The sequence below is a fragment of the Bison bison genome, unplaced genomic scaffold, assembly GCF_000754665.1.
Source record: "Bison bison bison isolate TAMUID 2011002044 unplaced genomic scaffold, Bison_UMD1.0 scf7180017864472, whole genome shotgun sequence".
Lineage (NCBI taxonomy): Eukaryota > Metazoa > Chordata > Mammalia > Artiodactyla > Bovidae > Bison > Bison bison.
The window spans coordinates 6,104,107-6,129,228 of NW_011495033.1; the positions used below are offsets into that span (position 1 = coordinate 6,104,107).

The 25,122-nt window shown below is 37.3% G+C and overlaps 1 protein-coding gene across 5 annotated transcripts in view; it reads left to right on the top strand.

The window, feature by feature from the left end:
• The window catches only part of RHOT1 (ras homolog family member T1), a 53,329-nt gene that overhangs the window by 21,907 nt on the left and 6,300 nt on the right, over positions 1 to 25,122 (top strand). For 2 of the 5 annotated variants that reach the window (XM_010861467.1, XM_010861466.1), the window contains exons 9-19: positions 2,786 to 2,884; positions 3,414 to 3,522; positions 4,316 to 4,436; positions 6,615 to 6,699; positions 7,286 to 7,431; positions 8,695 to 8,795; positions 10,430 to 10,560; positions 11,208 to 11,291; positions 12,601 to 12,720; positions 13,946 to 14,148; positions 16,992 to 17,114. In XM_010861467.1, the coding sequence (XP_010859769.1) occupies positions 2,786 to 2,884; positions 3,414 to 3,522; positions 4,316 to 4,436; positions 6,615 to 6,699; positions 7,286 to 7,431; positions 8,695 to 8,795; positions 10,430 to 10,560; positions 11,208 to 11,291; positions 12,601 to 12,720; positions 13,946 to 14,148; positions 16,992 to 17,114 (1,322 nt within the window). Of the gene's footprint in view, positions 1 to 2,785; positions 2,885 to 3,413; positions 3,523 to 4,315; positions 4,437 to 6,614; positions 6,700 to 7,285; positions 7,432 to 8,694; positions 8,796 to 10,429; positions 10,561 to 11,207; positions 11,292 to 12,600; positions 12,721 to 13,945; positions 14,149 to 15,203; positions 15,300 to 16,991; positions 17,115 to 25,122 lie in introns of all 5 variants that reach the window. The other 3 variants (XM_010861470.1, XM_010861468.1, XM_010861469.1) reach the window with 3 other exon arrangements.

Genomic DNA, 25,122 nt, shown 5'->3' on the forward strand with positions numbered 1-25,122 from the left:
TGACTCATTGGAAAAGACTCTGATGCTGGGAGGGATTGGGGGCAGGAGGAGAAGGGGACGACAGAGGATGAGATGGCTGGATGGCATCACTGACTTGATGGACGTGAGTCTGAGTGAACTCCGGGAGTTGGTGATGGACAGGGAGGCCTGGCATGCTGCGATTCATGGGGTTGCAAAGATTCAGATAGGACTAAGCAACTGAATTGAACTGAACTTGCCCTTTATTGAATATTTCCGAAATTCACCTCGTAATAGTCACTAGGTTAAAATACTTGTTTAAAATACAGATTCTGGAACTTTCCTAGCAGTCCAGTAGGCAGTCTCATTCTATAGAGATTTACCTCTGAGCTTAGCCTGGCAGTACATTGAATCCCCTCCGTTAGTTTGTTCTCAGTTCTCTAATTGCTACTTTTTTCTTAGGCCTATTATTAGTTCTGCTAATCTGCTAATCCTCCCTTCCCTAATGACTACCATCTGTTAGTCATTTCTTAGGCATACCTGCCTAAGGTAGAATCTGTAACGTTTAGAGACTATATGCCTTGATTTATACAAGTAGAAGCCTTGAGTCTAAACTTACAATAGAATCTTTTATTTAGATAACATTCATAACCTTTTAACATAGATTTGAGGTAGGTAGGTCAAATCAAGATAATTAAAGCCTGAACTGGAAATATGTTTCCAGTGGTTTGATGGACTCTGTATGACCCATGGAGTCCTCTGCTTACCTAATAATGAAACAGATCTGTGTGAGGATTAGATTACTTACATGCAAAGTGAGTTTATTTTTATTTCTGTAAAAGTTGTACAGGGGTGGGTGGAGAGGGGTGGGATTTGCCTTGTGGCTCTGTGGTAAAGAGTCCTGCCAATTCAAGAGACATGGGTTCAATCCCTGGGTCAGGAAGATACCCTGGAGAAGGAAATGGCACCCCATTCCAGTATTCTCGCCTGGAAAATCTCATGGACAGAGGAACTTGGTGGGCTACAAAAGATGGGGTCACAAAAGAGTTGAACATGACTTAGCAACTAAACAACACATTTTAAAGTTTTACTGAAGTGTAATTTTTGATGCGTTTAAGAAGTAGTCATTTTTTGTGTTGTATTTTAAGATGGTTAATATTTAAATATCATATTGAGCCAGTACCTTAGAGCACTTTAGCTTCTGATGCATTTCAGGCTTTAATGAAAAATGCATCACTGTTCATTTTTCTTCAGTTACTTTTTTTTATCATAGCATTTTATGATGCAAGGAAAAAACACGTGCAAATAAAAAGTTATTTTTAGATTCTGGTTTTTGCATCATTCTACCTATTGCTCCTTTTTGAAACATCTAGATTATTATGCAACAGATTTTTAAAAGAAGAGAAAATAAAATATAATGTGATCTTTAGTAATCTTGAATATCTAATATTAGGATCATATTTACAGAAGCAATAACTTGTTTTTACTTAAAGAGTTATCAATTACATGTATATGTATGGCTGAGTCTCTTTGCTGTTGTCCTGAAACTATCAGCAAAATTGTTAATTGGCTATACCCCAATACAAAATAAAAATGTTAAAGTTATTTATGATTATGGATGTGATAGGTTATAGTCCATTTAGCATTTTTTTTATAAAGACATCCCTAACCATGCTCCCTAAATGTTTGACTTTTTTTTCTCAGTTCTTTCTAATCTCTCTATATCTTAGATTTTGGCTTTTTATTATTCTATCAAATTGCTCTCCTAGAGCCCCTATTTAAACCAAAAAAAAAAAAAAGGAGGAGGAGGAGGAATTGTGCATATTTTGGAAGATAACTGTTCCTTACTATTTTTAAAAGAAATTATTTTATGCATTTAGGTTTGTTATGATAGTGTGACCAAAACTCATCATTACTGCCTCTCTGGTTAGCCGTATCATGGGAGTAGATAAACTAACAAGTATTCATTTCCTCACCTCAGCAGCTCATTTCTCGCACTCAGATGTCCGTAAGATATCTCCCTCCACATTTTCAGCGTTCAAAAATCTCCCTGAAAGTTTTATTTTCTCAGAATTGTTGACCATGATTTTCCTATAGCAGTTATACAAATTAGAAGCACGTGAGCCTTATTTTAAATAGTCAAATATTTGTTCTATCCATTATAAATCCTAAAATAAAAATTGTCAGAATACATTTCTAGCAGCTTTTCTTATAAAAGTTTTACAGAGTCACAAAAGGCAAGGTTCTTTTTTTGAAGAATATAATTCTTATAATAGGCAAGTAGTAAAAAAAAAAAAAAAAGAACTTTTGCACATCAACCAGTGCTGTTTTGTCATGTTCTTGGGAAGAAGTACATTTTATATCCCAGCTTCAGTACATACACACATAAACACAAGTTACAGATTGAAACATTTAGTCCTATTTTGCTGCTAGAAGGTCAAAAATCAGAGAAGTTGAGAGAGAAAAGCCTTTGCTATAGTTCTATAAGTCAGCTCATGGAATGAGAGAGGGCATTTCTTCTAAATAACTGGAAGAATGACTTTTTCAAAAGATGGGTTTCTCTTTTGCTCATCTTCAGAGGTATGTGGTCATGAAGGGAGTGTTTAACTATTCCAGATACTGGTCCAAGTAAATATTGTCTCATTTACTTAAAGTGGCTTGAAGATAAAAGTGGCTTTGCTTTAGTTAAGTTTTCATGTTGTTTATATTTGATGTTATGTATTTGACAGTGAAAACATTCAGAATTCTCAATATATTTATGAAAATCGTATTTTAAAATCCCAACTATTTGCATTAAAACAATTTATTTTTCCTCAATGATCTATAGATGAAACCAGCCTGTATAAAAGCCCTTACTCGTATATTCAAAATATCTGATCAAGATAATGATGGTACACTCAATGATGCTGAACTCAACTTCTTCCAGGTAGCTTTCTCTTATTTCAGATATTTGTATATCTTGATTTTTTTTTTTTTTTTTTGCTGAGAAAAGCTGTAAAAATTTATTGGCATGACCAATGGTATTTTGATAAACATGCATTTCTTTCATGTAAAATCTCTCTGACATCAGGCTATTTAATCTTTACCTATGGGATAAAATCTCTTTTGCTTAGGAGTTGAGGGGACTCTGAGAGAGTGTCATTTCACAGTGTACAATGGGTGTATTAAGAATGACTTGAAGTCTGAATTCTGAATTATTTTTCCTTCTTGGTTTTGTATAACATAGTTACACAAAGAGCTCTGTGTTTTAGGAACCCCATGTGGGAGATAGGGAGAACATGCCCTTCTTGGTCGGACATGCTTTACTTAATACAAAGTAGAGGCTGTCCTAATTCAGAATTTGTTTCCTTTGGTTACAACTCTTTGGTTTAATGTTGCTCTGTGGATTAATATTTGTATTATTTGTGACTTTAATGCTGATTTGTTTTTAACTTTATTTTTATGTCTTTTGCCAGAGAATTTGTTTTAACACTCCCTTAGCCCCTCAAGCTCTGGAAGATGTCAAAAATGTGGTCAGAAAACATATAAGTGATGGTGTGGCTGACGGTGGATTGACACTGAAAGGTGGGTGAAAGGTGCTTTTCTCCTCCTTTCAAACTTTTAAAAACTTTGGCAGCAGGCAACAGTCTATAGTGCTATCTAGATGTTTAGGGAAGCATCTGTGTTTATTAGTGTAACTAAAATTCTAGCAGGCAGGCCATCGGTGGGAATAATTACCTCCACTGTCAGTATAAATTAGAGATAGGGAAATTTATTGGATTTCAAGAGTGCAGAGTTCCTTCTGAAGATAAAAGAATTCTGAAACAAATTTATCTTAAAATTCTTATTACTCATAAGCATCCTCTAAATAGAAATTATTTTTAAGGAAGACATTTTGTCTCCCAATCAAATTTACCAAGTACCGAATGTTCCAAGTACCGAGTAAAATATGTTACAGAGCCACAGTGAAATCAGAAACCAATTTTCTCGTTATAGAAATAAGCACACAGATGTCGGAAATGATTTCATTTGTTTTTATCGTATAACTTTGTGAATGTCAGTATACACCTTGGGATGTGTTTTTGGCCCTTTGATCCAGTACCACCTTTTGCTGACTTGGGTGTATATGAAGTTACATATTCATTCTGAATTACAGATACATTACAGATATCTGAATGTATCTGAATTACAGATACATTCTGAAATCAGCTCTTTGCGACACACGTGAACCTGGTTTTGATCGGACCTTCAGTATGCACAGCTAGTGCACGTGTGGTCGTGAGTGTAGCTCTTGCCATTGTGTGTTATGTGCTCGCCTCCCGTGTGACCCTGTACCCATTTTCACATCAGCTGTACTTACTAATTTATTTTATTTCAGGTTTTCTTTTTTTACACACACTTTTTATTCAGAGAGGGAGACATGAGACTACTTGGACTGTGCTTCGACGATTTGGTTATGATGACGATCTGGATTTGACACCCGAATATTTATTCCCCTTGTATGTACCTTTGGCTTCTAATTGATTTCACTTGCCAGTATTTTAAAGTTTTATTTAGCACGTAGGTAGTAGGCTTTGAGCTACTTAGGAATAATTTAGATTTATAGAGCCGTTTATAACAGGGTTTCTCAACCTCGGCACTGTTAACGCCATTTTGGACCAGATAATTCATTATTGTAGAGTCTGTTCTATGCGTTACAGGATGTTTATTAGCACATCCTTAGATGCCAACAACACCTCTTCCCCTAGTCGTGACAGCCAGAAATGTGCCCGTGGGAGTGAGATGATCCCCACTTAAGAGCCACTGAGTTATAGCATGGCTCAGCCTCTTGCTCTTCTTCTTACGGAGAATACAGTTATATTTTAAAATTCGTTTGATTGAGGAAGGAGATAAGAGAAGCTAGATGAACTTGTTTTTAGAATCAAAGGAGTCAAAAATACATTGGTTAGCATTTTTCTTTGTCCTCCCTGAGTTTTATAGCCTGTTCTCAGTTTAGGATAAAGTACTTTTCCTAAGCAACCAGTCTCTCTGTGGTTATTTTCCTTTAAGTAATGATGTGTTTAAGTTCTGTTTGTTTAGCAATGAACCCAGCATCATCCTGGTAGGAGACTGCGTAACTGTAGGATGCCTCTTCTGTACCCAAGGGAAGTAGGCTTCTCAGGGAGGTGACTTCCCAGGATCAGGCCTTTGAGCCTTTTGCCTTTTTTCTTCATTCTTTCAGTAGCACGTTATCTTCATGTTCTCCTTTTTTTTTAAATTTTAGCATGGTACTGCTAGCTCTCCATGTAAGGGTTCAGAAAAACTGTCATTTTTTCCTTCCCCATCACCGAGGAAGCAAAATACTTTCTGGTTGGATTCCTGGCCCATTAATCAGTTCTAAGTTGAAACTTCCCTTGTCAAAGTTATTCAAACTTGGCTCAAGTAATTTGCCAGATTTTTCAATAAATAAGTATGGAATGAATGCATTTGTCCCAAGATCTTTTTATCAAGCTTTCTTTTCTGTGCCATTTATGTGGGTAGATAAATTCTACAGAACATAGAAAGTTGCTTATTGCTTTGTAAAGTATGACAGTAAGGAAACTCCATCTTTTATGGCTTTGTGACTTAGACTAAAATCTCTTTTAATTTCTTTGTGCACTCTACCTTTAATTTTTTGTAAAATAGCCCCTTTAGAGCCACATCTTGAGTCTCCTTATTAAACTCTCTACTCCCACCCTTCATGTTGTGGCAAGAATTAATACTGATAGATACATAACACAGATTTTGCCATGTCACTTTGCCTTCAAGACAGGGTAAAGCCCAAGCTTCTTAACCGGGTATAGAAAGTCATTCCTGATCTGGTCTGCTCCGACTCACTCTCTGCCTTCACTCTAGAAGTAAATACTAAACTACTTCTGGTCCGCAAATCAGATATTATTTCCCACCCTGGGCTTCTGCCCATGGTATTTTTACTCTTCCTTCTTCTCTCTCCAACCCAGTTCGAGTCTGTTACCCTTCAGGTCTCAGTCCAAGTACAGTGTCTCTCAGCAGTGCTGACACCTTCCTGTCCCCAGACCAAGGCGTCTGCTTTCTCAGGAGCTCCTCAGCATCTGTAGTTTGCCCACTCAGCCGTTGCCTCTTTCTGCTGAGATAGTGAGGTTATCTACTTGTGTTCTGTCTCCAGCTTGAATGTGGTTCCCTAGAGGTAGAGAGCCTGTCGTGTTTTCATGCCCCCAGTATCTCAGTGCATTTGATAAATGTTTATGGATTAAAATTTAGGGTGGGTCAGAAATCACATCAGGCAGAAATAACATCTCTTCACATCATTTTTAACTCATTACAATGTTGATACTGTATAAAGCTCATAATTTTGACTTACAATTGGTTTGTAGGAGAAACTACTAGAAACTAATTACAGTTTAATCAGTATTGTCTGTACGTTTTTTAATACAACCTGCCCTTCAGATAGTTAAGGAAATGTATATGTCACCTTGGAAGGAGCACTATTACGGCTCTTCTGAGGATTGCCATAGCAATGCAGTGACTTCCCCTGGGAAAGTCTAAATGGCTGCAGCAAACATATTCTGTAAGTGCTTTCATCTTACAAAAAGAACTTGTTGCAATTTCATATTCATTTCTCAAATTAAATTTTAATATTTGATTAATGATTTATTTTACTTTTTTTTTTCCATCATCAGGCTAAAAATACCTCCTGATTGCACTACTGAATTAAATCATCACGCATATTTGTTTCTCCAAAGCACTTTTGATAAGCATGATTTGGTAAGCTTTCGGCTGCAGCTTTCTGTGATATATGATAAATGTTTTTCTGTGAATAATGTAGCTCTATTTGCTGAGCTATTGGGTGCTCATGTCATGTGTGCTAAGTCGCTTCAGTCATGTGCGGCTTTTTGTGACCCCGTGGACTCTAGCCCACTAGGCTTCTCTGTCCAAGGGGTTCTCTAGGCAAGAATACTGGAATGGGTTGCCATTTCCTTCTCCAGGGGATCTTCCTGACCCAGGGATCAAACTCATGTCTCTTATGCCTCCTTCATCGGCAGACGTATTCTTTACCACTAGCCCCGCTCATGTCACATAGCCAAAAATTATTCAAAAGCTCTTAAAACAAGCAAAAATACTTTTTCTTATTTACTTTATTATTTTCTCAAGATGAAAAAGTCTAGTTTCTGATAGATTTTTGCATAGGTTTCCATACATACATGCAAGGAGTTTTCTTGATAAAATGTAAAATTTATTTTCATGGGTTAGTTTTTGGAAGCATAGCTTTACAAGATTAGGAGGCTCTTGTGTTTGGGAATTATCCTCTTAGATATCTAAACATTATGTATACTTCCTTGTGTATCTTCAGGATAGAGACTGTGCTTTGTCACCTGATGAGCTTAAAGATTTGTTTAAAGTTTTCCCTTACATACCTTGGGGGCCAGATGTGAATAACACAGTTTGTACAAATGAAAAAGGATGGATAACCTACCAGGGATTCCTTTCCCAGTGGACGTGAGTATAGAGCTCACTTCTTTCCTCTAGAGTTACAGCTGCTTTGAAATTGTGGTACATTACATGCGTTATTTTGTGAATTTGTCAGATGTTATGAAATACTTCTATCTTAGCTGCCTGTGAGCAGAATTTATTAATATAGTGCCACTGCTATCGCTAAGATGAACTATAGATGTTTATAAATTTATCAGGAAGGGATGTGCTTGCTTTTGGATTATGTACAGGGAAACATTAATATCAAAATGGAACTAAACATTAATACTTTAAAAACAATTTTATTGGAGTATAGTTGATTTGCAATGTTGTGTTTTAATACTTTTTTGATTAAGGGAATAGGAATCATCACTTTTATTGCACAATTCTTTTATTTTTGGAATATGTGTGTGCTAAGTCACTTTAGTCATGTCCAACTCTTTGTGACCCTGTGGACTATAGCCTGCCAGGCTCCTCTGTTCATGGGATTCTCCAGGCAAGAATACTGGAGTGGGTTGCCATGCCTTCCTCTAGGGAACCTTCCTGACTCGGGGATCAAACCCGCGTCTCTTATATCTCCTGCATTGGCATATGGGTTCTTAACCATTAGCACCACCTGGGAAACCCATATTTTTTGGAATGTGGGGAGAGCATATTTTACTTGACGTGGAAGACGCTTTGAGGGATTGTTAATTGCTTTGAATGTACTCTTAGGCTTAGTGAGGGTGTCTACGGTCTAGATACAGCAAAGTTGACCTCTTGTCTAGGGCGATAGGAAAATCTTCTGCTTATACATAATGATTTAATACTTTAACCTTGGTGAGAATAACTTTCTCAACACCAGGATCTGTTCTTTTTTTTCATCTCATAAGAAAGGCCAACTAATTTCAAGTGCCTTTCAACCTTTTAGTTTTGCACCTTTTGCAAGCCCTTTCAGAATTAAATCCTTAGCTAGCCAGTATTTGCAGTACAGTATGTAACTGGGGAAGCAGGTAACATAAAATATCTGTGCTGTAGATCTTACCTAGGGCACCAAGGTTAAAGCTCATCTGTGTGGCTTTGCTCTCTCCAGGCCAATGGAGTAGGTACAGGAGCCCCCTTACATTGCATTCTCCTCTTTCTTCTCTGCCCTAAGAATGTCACTGTAGGAAGAGCCATGTTTGGGCATGTGGGAAATTAAAGCAGTCTGACAAAAATTACCTGGGTCTGGTGTTAAATTATTTGAGCTGTTGTGATTTTTTAAAATAGATATTCTTTTAGAAACTTCTCGTGTTTTCAACTTTTTCCTAGGCTCACGACCTATTTAGATGTACAGCGGTGCCTGGAGTATTTGGGTTATCTAGGCTATTCAATATTGACTGAACAAGAATCTCAGGCTTCAGCCATCACAGGTAAGTGTGTAAATACTCTTTAATTAGATTTTTTTTTTTCAAGATTCCAGTTTCATATGTAAAAAGAGTGAAAATAAATGCATCTTCATTAGTCTTCCTGTTTATACTCTTGTTTGCCCATAATTTGATAATCTCTTTTGAATTGAAATGCTCGATTTCTTATTTATCAAGAAAGAAAGAGTAAAGGTTTTACTTCTAGTCTACCCCTGAGGGTACTTCATGGATGAAAATTAGGGAAGGCTATAGACATTAATGTGAAGAGTTGACTCATTGGAAAAGACTCTGATGCTGGGAGGGATTGTGGGCAGGAGGAGAAGGGGACGACAGAGGATGAGATGGCTGGATGGCATCACTGACTCGATGGACGTGAGTCTGGGTGAACTCTGGTGATGGACAGGGAGGCCTGGCGTGCTGCGATTCATGCGGTCGCAAAGAGTCGGACACGACTGAGCGACTGATCTGATCTGATAGACATTAAAAGTATTTACAGTCCATCTTGTGTTTTAATTTTCTTTTAACATTAAAAACAATGTGTATTAACACATGATCCTGATATTGAACTGATTGTACATCTCAGTTTTATAATCTTTTACCACATTAATAAATTTTTTACAGATCTTGTAATGTTAAACAGGCATTCTTGCCAAACAATGTGCTCCACTTAAAAAATATATATAGATATAATATGAAATAATAAATTAGGGAACTGATCATTTCAAGAAGTTTTTATATCCTAATTGGTGGGAAAAAATAGGCACGTATCTTACAGGAAGCCCTGTTACAAGAAGATAGCCTATGAGAAATTGACAGAGCAAGTACCCTTTAAAATACTTAACCAGTTAGACAGTATTTACTTCAGCACCAAAGAATAAGGAATTAGCCAGCATGAGGTTCTTTCACTCAACAAAATATTGTGGACATATTTCTATTATCGATGTGTATTTTATATACCTTTAATATTATATAAAGTCTAATCATATGGATAGTCTATAATATACTTACTGAACTATTCCATAATTTTGTGTTTTTTATCATTTTCAGTTTTTTGCTACTATAAATAGTGTCTCTGGTGAGCTTTCTTGTAATCAGATCTTTGGGTGCAGCTTAAGGAGGTCTCTTTCCCTCGAGAAAGATGCCCGTGGCTCTGCTGATGCAGGGTTGTTTTCAGCACTGCCTCTTTCACAGATTTACCTTGGAAATCTAGAGTGCCTACCGCCTTTCTATTTATAGATCCGAGAGTAACGTTTTGAGGTGGCATCTTTCAGTTTATAATTTGTTACGACAGTAATAGAAAAAAAGATGGGATATAGTGTATGCTACATTCATTGTAATTTTTGTTCATTTTTGGAATATTGTTTTCTTACATAAAGGTACTACTTATTTTATGATAAAATAAATATGTGGTTACTAGAAATTTACAACTGACTTTCAGAAACGCACCTTTTTCACTAAAGAGGCCCTTCTGTATTATCTTCTGTACTTCATTTTACATACACGTTGGCTATCATACAGTTTATTTATTGATCAAATGCTTCATAAAAATAATAAATAGCAGTATCATATTTTGCAGAAGGTGAAGTGAAGCCTCAGTGAGTGTATGTGGTACATAATTAGCTTTTTATTTTCCTTTTTAGTAACAAGAGATAAAAAGATAGACCTTCAGAAAAAACAAACTCAAAGAAATGTATTCCGATGTAATGTAATTGGGATGAAAAACTGTGGGAAAAGTGGAGTTCTTCAGGCTCTTCTGGGAAGAAACTTAACGGTGAGAGCTCAGAAAGTTAGAACCTTACTCAGTAGGTTTTTATAGTCATGTGTTTACATAATTTTTTCATAACCATTAACCTTTTTAGATGATGTATAGGTATAATAGTAAAGTAGAACTAAAATGTAACAGTAATCTCTTTGAACTAGCTTTATCTTTGCTTCATTGGTGTTAGCCATCATTTGGTGTTTGGTTTTTTTTTTTAACGTTTAGATGGAGATTAAATAAATACACATATGAAAGTATCAGACACAGGGCTTGGCATGAAGTAAATGTAGCACTCTACATTGCTGATACCTGATTGTGACTACTGCCTTGAGTAAAGAGGCTGACATATTTTCGGGTGAAATGGCAGGCCAAATCATAGTGTAATGAGAACTGCCAGCAGGTGGCTCAGTGAATGCAGTTTACTTTCTTGTCAGCTACTGCTTTCCCTTTCTGCAGAACAAATGCATCTCTTATTTTAGAGCCTAAGAACTAAGAAACAAAATCAATATGCTCTTTGTACTGATAAATAATATATAGCATAGGGAAGAATGTCCTTTTTTTGGTAACACACCCACACATATACACAAAGTACATGTGCTGATGAAAACTAGTTACTGTGATTTCTTACTGTAAATACTGAGATTTTTGGTTGTTTTCAGAGGCAGAAGAAAATTCGTGATGATCATAAATCGTACTATGCGATTAACACTGTCTATGTCTATGGACAAGAGAAATATTTGTTGGTAAGAAATTTTCTGGCATATAAAGATTATTAATTATTGGGTACATTTTAAAAATGACTCTGAGAACATAATTGGATTTAATTTAATGGCTTTTGTGTGATTTTATTTTTCTACCTGACTTAGTCATTAGATTTAATTTTAGTTCTCTTAAATGTGTGTGGTGATTACATGGTTGTAGATACAGGTAAAAATTTATCTATTTGTGTGCTTAATTGTATGTAATACCACCATGCTGCTGCTGCTGCTAAGTCGCTTCAGTTGTGTCCGACTCTGTGCGACCCCATAGACGGCAGCCCACCAGGCTCTCTCGTCCCTGGGACTCTCCAGGCAAGAACACTGGAGTGGGTTGCCATTTCCTTCTCCAATGCATGAAAGTGAAAAGTGAAAGTGAAGTCGCTCAGTCTTGTCCGACTCTTAGCGACCCCATGGACTGCAGCCTACCAGGCTCCTCCATCCATGGGATTTTCCAGGCAAGAGTACTGGAGTGGGGTGCCATTGCCTTCTCCAAATACCACCATAAAAAAGTGAAAAAAAAAAAAAATTCAATCCACTTTGCTCTTTCTTTCATTTATATTTAAAAAAATTACATCCTTTACTATTGACTAGAAATGAGTTTGAAGGCTTTAGTGCAGGTGTGTAGTAGTTTATCTGTGGTCACTGATAACCTTAATGTACCATCCTTTGCTTTGTGTTTTTGATTGGTGGGGAGGAAGAGTGGTGTGGTAGAAAGAAAAAACACTTGGGAATCGTTTGTATGTGCCCAGTCATGTCCAACTCTGCCACCCCATGGACTGTAGCCCATCAGGCTTCTCTGTCCATGGAATTTCCAGGCAAGAATACTGGAGTGGGTTATCATTTCCTTCTCCAGGGCATCTTCCCGACCCAGGGGTGAACCCAGGTCTCCTGCTTGGCAGGCTGATTCTTTACCACTGTGCCACCTGTGCTTCCCATTGGGAATCATCTGAATTCAGATTTTGGTTTGAATTATCTTTGGCAGTTGACCTAATCTCTGTAACCCGTTTGTTATCTTTAGTAGGTAGAGAATGCGTGTAAAGGGCCTGCCCAGCATACTTTAGTCACTCACTAAATGTTAGTTTCTGTAGGACCTTAATCACCATTTTTCATCTACAAAAATCAGAAAGCTACTTGTTTATCTGTGTGTCTTACTTCTAATGAGTCTGAAAAATTATGCTTAACTAGTATTTTTAAATTAAGAAGTCAAGTTAAGCAAGTAATAAAACTTCATGACTTTAATTTTGCATCAGTGTTATGATACTTATGTTTCTCATTGTCTTTTTCTTTTTCCAAGTTGCATGATATCTCAGAATCGGAATTTTTGACTGAGGCTGAGATCCTTTGTGATGTTGTGTGCCTGGTATATGATGTCAGTAACCCTAAATCCTTTGAATACTGTGCCAGGATTTTTAAGGTTTGTTTCAATTTTGGCCTATAACTAAGTTTAACTTTGTAAGGAGTTTAATGGAATTGTAATGTGTTTTCTAACCAAGGAAATGCAAGAAAATTATCTGTGGAACTTTTTAAAGATAGATACATCCTATCTGTAAAGGTTCTGGCTTCATTCTGAGGTGGTACAGTCCCAGACATCTGTATTTTTAAAACTACTTTTTTCCACGAGTGATTCTGATGTGCGTCCCTGGTTAAGAACCTCTGCATTAGTGAAAGTTCTTAGAAATGCACATGGTTTGCATATTGCCAATTATACCAAGAAGATTAATAGAGCAAGGAGATAAACATGAGGCTTCAAAAGTTGTAAGTTACTTTGAGATTGTCAACAAGATTCAATAAGAGTAAAAAAACTATACGTACAAAGGAATTTCCTCTAGGTTTGTTTTTAATAGCAAAAACCTGGAAATAATCCACATATCTAACAGTACGAAGGTAGTTTACCAAATTGAGATAAAATGATCCTGTGAAATTTATATAGTCATTAAAAATAATGGTTTTGAATTCTGAAAACATGGAAAATTCAGCATTTTTCAATAGTAATATCCAGCATGACTGCCACTATGTAAATATCTGTGTGTGTGTGTGAATGTATGTGTGTGTGTGTATATATATATGCATGTGCTTAAGGACTAGAAACTGAAAGTGTTAATCACTTAGTCGTGCCTCTTTGCGACCCCATGGACTGTAGCCCGCCAGGCTCCTCTGTCCATGGAATTCTCCAGGCAAGAATACTGGAGTGGGTGCCCTTCTCCAGGGAATCTTCCCGGTCTAAGAATCGAACCCAGGTTTCCTGCATTGCAGGCAGATTCTTTACTGTCCTGGGCTACCAGGGAAGCCCTAAGGACTAGAGGTAATATAAAAAAATGAAAGTAGTGTGTTTTAGGATAGAAGAATTTAGGTGGATTTCTTTCTATTTCAGAGTATTAGATCTTTAAAAAAATTTTTTTTTAATTATAGTGAATTTGAAGAATTGTTACAAGTTTGTATCATTATCTGCATTAGAAAAGTGGCCCTGGTCTTATTATATCACTGACCTAGACAACTGCCAGTCCTTGCCTCTTCATTTACTTTCTCCCTGAAACTGTTGATGATTTGCCTATCTAGAGAAAAATTTCAGTGCCCGTTGAATGAAATTTAGTAATTTTTGAGCTTGTCATCAGATTTTGATTTCACTTTTTATTCTATAGCAACACTTTATGGACAGCAGAATACCTTGCTTAATCGTAGCTGCAAAGTCAGACCTGCATGAAGTTAAACAAGAGTATAGTATTTCACCTACTGATTTCTGCAGGAAACACAAAATGCCTCCACCACAAGCCTTCACTTGCAATACTGCTGATGCACCCAGTAAAGATATCTTTGTTAAACTGACAACGATGGCCATGTACCCGTAAGTACTTGCTCTGCCGTCATTTTCACGTTGCATGGTTCGTGGTAGCATTGCATGTCGTTGTTAGCCATGAGGGTGGAATCTCTGTCACGTAGAAGTTGTTCAGCAACAGAGACTTTGTAATGAGAAGGGACAAGTTTGAGTACATGCAAGTTTAGTTTGAATACCGGAATAAAATTGTATAAATATATAAAGTATATATAATCTGACAATATTTGAATATTTTTGAGCAGACTGTAACTATCTTAATAGGATAGTACAGTAAAACTCAGCCCCTCACCCAGCATTAAAAAAATTAGTCTTGCTGCCATAAAGTGGGATTGACATCATGCTAATAAAGCATTTTCATATGAACAAAAATTTCATTTTTATATTTTTTTTCTGCTGATCAATTGACTTCGAGTATGTGAAGGATTCTAAAATCATTTATGAATCTTTGTTTAAATTATGGGTATGTTTGAATTCAGGATAGAACATCTTTTTTTAGTGCTGTTAAAAGCAGTTGTAATTGGAATTCCCTCTATATAAATGTTTTACATGGAGTGTTATGAGCCACAAATTTTATGTACATTTATTATGTATCTGTACATGCATATGCACAAGCACGTAAGTGTGGTCATCTTTGTAGTTTACTAACTGCCTAAAATTGCATGGCTCTTAATGGCATTCTCCTCAAGCACTGTGTTCGTATAAATTCTGTTCTGTGACAAGGTAGTTTTTCAGGCAGTGCGTTTCTCAGAACTTCATAGTTTATTTTATTTATTATTATGTTATTCTCCAAGTTATTTTTTTCTTATGAAAACTGCAGTATATCAGAGTAATACTCAGAAACTGCTAGAAGCTGAGGTTTTTCAAAAAGGGTGTTAATGTGTACAGATTTTTCAAAGCAGAGTTAACTTTATTGCTATTCCATTAACTAATACTTAAAAAAAATGCAGCAAACCCTTGAAATTCTATTTGTATTGGAAGAGAAGTCATTCCTATTACTATTAGATAAGCAAAACCTTACTTCTGTTTTACCTTTGCTTTAAAACTCTCGTGTATGTTATCTACAGAGAGGATCATTACAAAGACAGACTCTACCGAGACATGGGCAGCACTGATAGAATAGAGAATTTGAGAAAAATCTGGGTCTTTCTAAAAACTGCTTTGTAAGTTACTTTTTCTTTATGGCTTCCTTTGTAAGTTACTTTTTCCTTATGGCTTCTGTGGGATTTTGTTGACATTTTCTTGTAGATGACCAGATCTCTTTCACCATAATTAGTAATTATCCAGAAACGCACTGCTTGGTCACTCTTACTGCCTAACTGTATACTATGGTGTCTTTTTTTTTTCACTGTGTAAATGCACTATCTTAATCTTGTAAATAATTGCAACTGTGTTTTTAGATCTGCATATTTAAAATTTTACTGCAATATTTGTGAGTGTGTGTGTGTGTGTGTGCACGTGTGTATATGATAAATGTACATACATGGACACTTGTTTATATGGTTAATCCGAAACTACTTCTCATGAAGCATCTCCCTGTTGCTAAGCATACTTTGCATCCCTCCTTTTTGATGGGCGGAGCCTGTGTATGTTGAAGAGTCAGATTCAATTATAAAATAACAGATGGATTCCAGTATGACAGCTGGCAGTGACTTAGTACCAGTGCTATGTTCATCATCACAAGTCAAATTTTAAAATGAAGTATCTCGAGCCTATAAGAGTCTTTTGAAAAATTAATTCTTGTTTTTCTTCATGTTGAGAATTAGGCATTATTGGGATGCTGCTAATCTCCACAACCATGCCACCGTGTGCTGTGATCTCATCAGATTTCACAAGCTAAGCCAAGTCAGTTTGGGCCAGTTCTTTGAGAAGGACTTCTCCTTTAGAGAAGCCTCTAAAAAATGTTCAGGTGTTACAGGAAAGGATGTAATTGATTCATCAGGTGGCGCTCTTCTGAGTGGGTTCTGCGCCAGTACCTCTTGAGGGGTGGTGTGATGGCCTTGTATGTCTGAGTGGCTCTGACCACTGAGCAGTCATTGGAGACCCCCTACTTTGGTCTTTAAAGTGGAGGTGAAATGGCTCCACGTGCCTGTACCAACTAGTGCAACTCACTCAACCAGAAAGGAGTCAGAAAGTCTCCCTAAATTTTGTATCTAAGATCAATTGGATCCGTTGTTGATTTTTACACCTTACCCAGAGTTTCATGTTATCATACTTAGCTGCTATGTTAGCAGATACTTAGCTGCTGGTAGCAGATGAAAATTAACCCCATATTTTGGGTTCAAGTAGAAATATATGAAGCACTTTGATTTCCTTGGGGAACCATGGTGCTTGATGGATTAAAGACGATGTTCGTATCTCCTCAGGTTGAATATACATACTCGTCTTTTGACTCTTGTGTATTTGTCCCTATTCTCCTTCCTGGTTTTCAGGCATGTGTGTATCCTGAGGGAGGAGGAGGGGGTGGTTATTTCAATGCTAGCCAACTCTGACCTTTCGGTGGATGCTGTGGCTTACTCAGTTTTTCTTTTATTGATTTAGATGAGGGTGCCATCTATTGCTGTGCATATTTATTCCACTAAAACCCTTGTACTAATAATTCTATCCCCCTTCCAAAAAAAAGCAAACGTGTTAGCGGATTTTCCTCAGATTTCTATAGGGAGGGAGGAGGGAGCTATTGCTGTTGATGATATTTTTTGTAAATGTGGAATTCTGCACAACTTTAGCATGCCCCACGCTGTCCTTTTCCTTAGTGTTGCTTATGCCTAAGTCTTTTTTTTAAAGTTGGCACGCTCTGACTTGCGCCGTGTTTGTAAGAAAGAACTCAACGCCTGTCCTTCTGTGTGTTTCCGCAGCCATGCCCGGTTACGCTGTATGTGCACCTGCAACAGGTGCACCTTTTGCGTCTGTCAGAGCTTCCTCAACTCAGACTTGCTGCAATCTGTAAAGAGCAAAGTCTTCACTGCAGTGCTTAACAGGTTCCTACCTTTATTTACTGGGTACCAGGCGTTCTGTTAGAATACAAGAGGAAAAACGTGGATGACTATCTTACATAGGTACTCACTACCAAGACAACGAGCCAACGGACGCCCAACTAACTTCCACTAAAATTCTCACTGTGCTGACCATGTTTAGTTCTGGAATCATCCTCAATGTTTAAAGATTAATAGATACATTTAGGGGACTCTAAAGTAGGATTTTTGCCTTTTTAATTCAGAAAGTTAAAGTATTTTTTAAATTAGAGGATAAAAATGTGTAGGGAGATTGAAAATCTTGTAGCTGAGAGTTGCAGAAATAGATTAGGACTTTAGTAAGGAAAAGAGACATTGATCCCAAATGTTATAATGTGCTCAGCTTGCATCCAAATAGTGCGACTTATAAAACCATACTAATGTGAACAGTGTCTTGGGTTTGAAAAACTTTTCTGTTGTTTAAATTATTTATAGTTTTTTTTTTTTTTTTTTTGCTTTTTAAGTACCTTGGATATTCATTTGAAAAGAAGACAATAGCCAACTTTAAGCATTCAAAGGAATATTGAAAAGGAAAAAGATCTATAGTGCTAGTTTTTGAGGTCTTTATAACGGAACCCAAAACATGAAGTTTGCTTAGAATATAATATGCTTTTAAAAAAGAGCCAACAACAACAAAATAGGTTGTATACATTCCCTCAAAGCAATAAACTTGGAAGTTATGTTCTTATTCCGGTGATGCTGCCTTTGTTCAAATTGATTTTACATTTTGTGAGCATTTAAGAGCCTAATTTAGAGAAGGCAATGGCACCCCACTCCAGTACTCTTGCCTGGAAAATCCCATGGATGGAGGAGCCTGGTAGGCTGCAGTCCATGGGGTCGCTAAGACTTGGACACGACTGAGCGACTTCACTTTCACTTTTCACTTTCATGCATTGGAGAAGGAAATGGCAACCCACTCCAGTGTTCTTGCCTGGAGAATCCCAGGGACAGGGGAGCCTGGTGGGCTGCCGTCTCTGGGGTCGCACAGAGTCGGACACGACTGAAGTGACTTAGCAGCAGCAAGAGCCTAATTAATGTACTATTAATTTGTATCTAATGTCAAATTTTTGTGTGTCCATGAATGAATTAGGTTTTTGAAATCATCTTAATGTCATTGGGAACAGGGCTTAATTAAGACAGATGATCAAGCTAAGTAGATTTTGGTTCATAAGATTCATAAGAAATGAATCTTATTTGGGTTACTGTTGGACTCCCACTGAGGGCCGGAACTGTACCAAATGTGTAGGCTGGTTTGTGTTCACCAGCAGTGTAGACATGGCTACTAAACAATGAGGCTGTATTTTATATGAATCAGAAATGGACTCTGCAGGCATCCTACAAGAGTTTTTGAGAACTATCAGCTCTGGAATAAGAATGCAGCTGTCTCAGGTGATTGCTTTGAAGGGATCACCACTCGCATTTGGTGGTGAAGTTCTGCTTCTTGTCTTTTGAATGGCACCGTATAAAGAGTAACACAGATTCTCTCATGATGGCTATCTGAGAAAATGCAAGGCTAGTTCAAACCAAACAACATTCAGGAGCTGTGGAGTCAAAAATGGTAGAGTTGGAGGAGATTCTGGGATTCATCTGGCCTAACCTCCCTGTAGACTGACTTTCTGAGAGCCTTCTTGAGAGTATTGTTTATCTGCTGATGGCTTTCCTCATTGGAGAAGGTTTTTGTTTTTGCTTTTTTTTTTTTTTTTGACTAAAATGATTGCCCTTTAACTTTCTCTCCTTTAGTTTTAGTTCTGCCCTTTAGAACAACATACGACTATTCTACTCCCTCTTCAACATAGCAATCCTTCAGACATTTGAAGACGGCCATCATGTCTCCCCTAATTTTCTCTTCTCCAGGTAGAACATCCCCATTTCTTTCAGCTGTTTCTTAACTTAGTCGGTTTAGTGACCTCATCATTTCTCGTTTCCCTCATCTGAAAGCCCCTTAGGTGTTCAGAGTACCTCTTAACAAGTGCCCCTGAGAATGGAGAATGGTGCTTCAAGTGTAATCTGACTTTCCGTAACGGTGGGCAGTCATATTCCACAGTTAGGACAGCACCTGTCTACTGCATGAACTCACTGTGTAGAAGCCCCAACCCACTGTGAATGTGTATTAATCTTGGGGTTAATTGAAATCAGATTTTTTTTCATGTGAAGTGCTATTAAAACAGTTTCCCCTCCTCTCTAATTGTGTCTTTGACATTTTTAGTTGGCCCTCTGAATCTAAATGCAGATACATATATATCTCTATTAAATGTCATATTCTTTTCAGTCCATTTGTTCTAGCTCAGTCATTTCAGACATTGTTTCTGTCATTTGTCCCATTATATATCTTTCTCAGCATTGTGTTATTTGCAAATTTGGTAGCTATGTTTTTTATCTTTCAAGTTAGTGATAAAAAGTAATGTTGAATCCCCAGCGATTAGAGAGTGAGGGCTCTCAAGCAAGCAAACCCTTTCGTGCTGTACTAGAGAACTCTTTTCCCAGTGACACAGATTCAGAGTTTTGGGGGAAAGATTATTCTGCCAATTAAAAATATTTTATTATCCAGCCCATATTTTATCTTGTTATCTTACAGTAAATTTCATGGAGAGCTCTTTTGAAATCATTACAGTTTCTACCACATTCCTCTGATCTACCAATGTGTTAATTTTATCTAAATAGAAAGTGACATCTATTTGGTGTCTTATTCTTGATGAACTTACCCTGGCTCCTAATAATTGCTGGTCATAAACCATCTGTTTCCTTCTAGAGGCTCTCGATTGTACATAATTGCAGATTAATTTGTTGTCTGCATCTTCAGTGACAGTTTTAGTTTTAGGTTGGTTTAGTCAGCTGAAAGAGGTTGGGTGTGCATTAATGGATGAGGTTGCTTATCATAAATTGCTCTGTATAGTGATCCTTGAAGAAGAATCAGTACATTTTGTCATGCCTACTTATAAACTAGAAATAATTTAAAGGTAATGTCAGCATACATCACTGACATCTGGTAATCAAGAAGGGAAAGATTGAAAAAGATGAGTAAGGGAACCCATGCACTTTTCAAAGAACTCCTTCCTCTTCCCTGGTAGGTATTTCACTAATTTTCTAGAAGTCCAGTGGAAATTTATGAGTTACGTATTGAAGTTTCTTCTAATTCACAAAAGGATTGTTAGATGAGGTAAGCAAGGGTGGAAGCCAAAAATAGAAATGCCTACAGAGCCTGGATGGATAATGTTAATGAAAGAAGGTGGCCAAGGAGAAGTAAGAGAGGTGGGGACAATGACAGGTCCTGTCTGAAAGAGGCAGCCGTGTCTCAGCTCCAGCTATTGGTCGTTGTCCAAGTGTGGTGTTGCCAGGACTTCTGATTCTCTGACATCAGATGTCAGGATTTTTATATGAAAATTCCTGCTGTTTAAATGAAAGCAACAAAATTTTAAAAATTTAAAGTATTAATCAGAACAAAGAAGACATATTTGCAGGCCACCATTTTGTAACTTCAGTCTTAAGACATAGCCTAGAGTTGGGAAAATGCAGGCCAAAAAAAAAAAAAAATAAGTACACCTAAGGAATGAAAATGTCTTTTACAAACACCCCCCACATACAGTTTTACTCCTTTCTCTTTAAAAACTTGAAAAAGTAATCTCATTGGTGGAGTGAGAATGAAACCACTTTCTGTGGAACCACTTTTTTCACCATTGGTTTGCTGTGCCAGATATATCTTAATATTACATAAATGGAAAAAGAGATTTAGTAATTGAGTAAAAGTCATACAAGAATTTTTTACTCTTCATTCAATAGGGAGGATTTCTTACTCAATAAGTCTTAGGGTCTTTGGTTTTAGAAATCTTTTGTGCCTAGCATTTGATTTAGACGTGTAAATAAACAATTAAAATTTTTTCCTTTAAGCCAAAAATTTTGTTAAATGTCTGCAAAGAAATTAATAGACAAATATTGGTATATGCATGCTGTTCTCAAGTTAGTACATTGTTTTAATGTGCTCATAAAAATGTTGGTCACCAAAATAGAAATTACTTCCAGATAATACATGTTTGGGCCCACATTCTCCCCTTATGTCATTCTCCCACCACTTTGATTTATTCATTTAAGTACTTAAGTACCTGCATTAGCTAGGATCCTGCTGTGAGTGGGGCAAAATATCATACAAATATGAAGATCTAGGCATGTATTTAAATACCTTTTTAAATATTATGTTAAAATTTTTTAAACTTTGATTATATTTTCAGTGACCTTAGTGCCTTATGCTAACAAAACCTGATCTGAGAGGATCTATGTCAAATTAATTAATTTACACTTAAGCAGTTTCAACAGTTCCAACATTTCTGAAATTGTCCGTGTTTCCTGTCTTTGACCAGAAAAAATTGTCTGTTTTTGTTTTTGTTTTTAGCTAGTTGACTATCACGACATATTTCAAGTAGAAAGTAGTAATACAAATTTTTTTTCTTTCAACTTTAATTGAATGAATATTGGATTCAACATGTATGAGAAGTGTTTAACTACATATCTGATGTGTGACTTTGTTCTTAGGTAATTATGGTCTCAGCCTTTAGATCTGGATAGGTTTATGTTTTTCTTGAGAACAATTTATGAATAGCTGGAATTATTTGAATTTAAATACATTTGGAGGGTGATTCGTATGTGGCCAAATGATTTCAGTGTTTGGCAATACTTTCATTTCAAACCATGCTAATCACAGTATTGGAGAAAAATACCTTGTGATTATATTTTAGTTGTAAATACCTCTTAAATCTAAAGGTGTTAAAATGAACTATGTAGAAGTGGACTGGCTTATTGGTTTGAACTCCCCAGAGTTTTAGTCTATTAAGCATTTATTGTTCTAATTTCAGCACACTTTTGCTTTGCATGAGGATGTTGCTCTATTCTAGTGCACCAGTGTACTCTAGTGTGCCGTGTACTCTAGTGTGCAATGTACTCTGTGTACCACTCTAGTGTACCAGTGTACTCTAGTGCACCAGTGTACTCTAGTGTGCCGTGTACTCTAGTGTGCAGTGTACTCTAGTGTACCACTCTAGTGTACCAGTGTACTCTAGTGTGCAGTGTACTCTAGTGCACCAGTGTACTCTAGTGTGCCGTGTACTCTAGTGTACCAGTGTACTCTAGTGTGCAGTGTACTCTAGTGTGCTGTGTACCAGTGTACTCTAGTGTGCAGTGTACTCTAGTGTACCAGTGTACTCTAGTGTGCAGTGTACTCTAGTGCACCAGTGTACTCTAGTGTGCAGTGTACTCTAGTGTACCACTCTAGTGCACCAGTGTACTCTAGTGTGCCATGTACTCTAGTGCACCAGTGTACTCTAGTGTGCCGTGTACTCTAGTGTGCCGTGTACTCTAGTGCACCAGTGTACTCTAGTGTGCCGTGTACTCTAGTATACCAGTGTACTCTAGTGTGCAGTGTACTGTAGTGTGCCGTGTACTCTAGTGTACCAGTGTACTCTAGTGTGCCGTGTACTCTAGTGTGCAGTGTACTCTACTGTGCAGTGTACGCTAGTGCACTACTCTAGTGTACCAGTGTACTCGAGCGCACCAGTGTACTCAAGTGTGCAGTGTACTCTAGTGTGCAGTGTACTCTAGTGCACCAGTGTACTCTACTGTGCAGTGTACACTAGTGCACTACTCTAGTGCACCAGTGTACTCTAGTGTGCTGTGTACTCTAGTGTACCACTCTAGTGTACCAGTGTACTCTAGTGTGCAGTGTACTCTAGTATACCAGTGTACTCTAGTGTGCAGTGTACTCTAGTGTACCACTCTAGTGTACCAGTGTACTCTAGTGTGCAGTGTACTGTAGTGCACCAGTGTACTCTAGTGTGCAGTGTACTCTAGTGTACCAGTGTACTCTAGTGTGCCGTGTACTCTAGTGTACCAGTGTACTCTAGTGTGCAGTGTACTCTAGTGTGCTGTGTACCAGTGTACTCTAGCGCACCAGTGTACTCTGGTGTGCAGTGTACTCTAGTGTACCAGTGTACTCTAGTGTGCCATGTACTCTAGTGCACCAGTGTACTCTAGTGTGCCGTGTACTCTAGTGTGCCGTGTACTCTAGTGTACCAGTGTACTCTAGTGTGCCATGTACTCTACTGTGCAGTGTACGCTAGTGCACTACTCTAGTGTACCAGTGTACTCGAGTGCACCAGTATACTCTAGTGTGTAGTGTACTCTAGTGTACTGCTCTAGTGCACCAGTGTACTCTAGTGTGCAGTGTACTCAAGTGCACTACTTTAGTGTGCAGTGTACTCTAGTGTACTACTCTAGTGCACTAGTGTACTCTGCTGTGCAGTGTACTCTAGTGTACCAGTTTGCTCTAGTGTGCCGTGTACTCTAGTGCACCAGTGTACTCTGGTGTGCCGTGTACTCTAGTGCACTACTCTAGTGTGCAGTGTACTTTAGTGTACTACTCTAGTGTGCAGTGTACTCTAGTATAGCACTCTAGTGTACCAGTGTACTCTAGTGTGCAGTGTACTCTAGTGCACCAGTGTACTCTAGTGTGCCGTGTACTCTAGTGCACTACTCTAGTGTGCAGTGTACTTTAATGCACCAGTGTACTCTAGTGTGCAGTGCCCTCTAGTGTACTACTCTAGTGCACCAGTGTACTCTAGTGTACTCTAGTGTGCCGTGTATTCTAGTGCCCTACTCTAGTGTGCAGTGTACTCTAGTGCACCAGTGTACTCTAGTGTGCAGTGTACTCTAGCCAGCACTGTAGTTTGTCCCTTCCTTTAGATGTTCACTTTGATTTGTCTGTCTGTGCCACCTAGTCATTTTTTAACTCCTCTTGATCCTTTTCCCATCTGCGTTTCAGTGTCTAGTCCTCCCATTTTTCCTAACCTGTAGTTGAATCATATTGTTTTACAATTTATCATTTTGGTCTAGTTTTCTTTGATACATATTTTGGTTCTCTTATTTCTTTGTACAGATTATTTGTTCCTATTACTTCCTAAGTTTGGTAACAGTATTTTACTTAAGTAACAAAGTGTGTAGCTCCACACTGAATATGATGGATGGTCATACCCATGTATTTTTTTACTCTGCTTTTTAATCTATTTTTAAAAATTGGATACATGAGACATTTATTTTAATCCATTCATTAATGACTTACTTCATTTGCCCTTATTACTTTACTAATCACCTAAGTTCCTCCACATCGCTTAAAGTCATGTTACTTAATATAGGAACTCTATTTTTGAAGAAAGGTGTTTTACAGTTGTCACACCAAAACGAGCTGCCTTTCACAGGATTGCCTTATAAAGAGGATGGTTTCCTAGAAATCTTAATGTTACAGAGATTCCATTGGAAACATAAGAGTCCATAAGATACTATGTTACAGTAAAATACTGCATTTTAAGGAACTGCATCCTGTATTTTAATTTCATATGAAGCTTTTATATTTATATGAAAGGTCCTTACAAGGCTTTTCTTTGAATTTGAATGCATATACATGATCATGCATTTAAAATTGCACCAGAGTTGTGTTATAGATTCTTGCCAAGTAAGCTGCTGCTGCATATAATTTTAAATTTTTTTGCCATTTGATTAGTATTTTAAAGGACACGACAGACTGGAGTTTGCTTATTCTGACCTTTATCAGTAGTTAACATATAAACATTATTTATTTCCCATGAATTTACAGTCATCTGTGAATTTTTATTCCTCTAATGCTTGGTGAAGCATTTGACATTGCACACCTGTGTCCTTTTCCTAAGTTTGTTGCTGTTTAAGCATGCTCAGTTAACAGCTTTCTTATGATTTGCAGTTCATCTTCGTTGAACACTATATTTTGATTTCTTAACCTATTTTGAGAAATATTAAAATATTTCATACCTACTAGGTATGAATTGTTCAATTAGGAGAATTGTCATTATTAAAACTATAATTAACAGTAATTGCATTATTATTAGAGATAAATATAAAAAACTACTTCACCAGGAAGAAACATAAAGCAGGGAGAGGAAGAAAAGCAGGGAGATCCAGA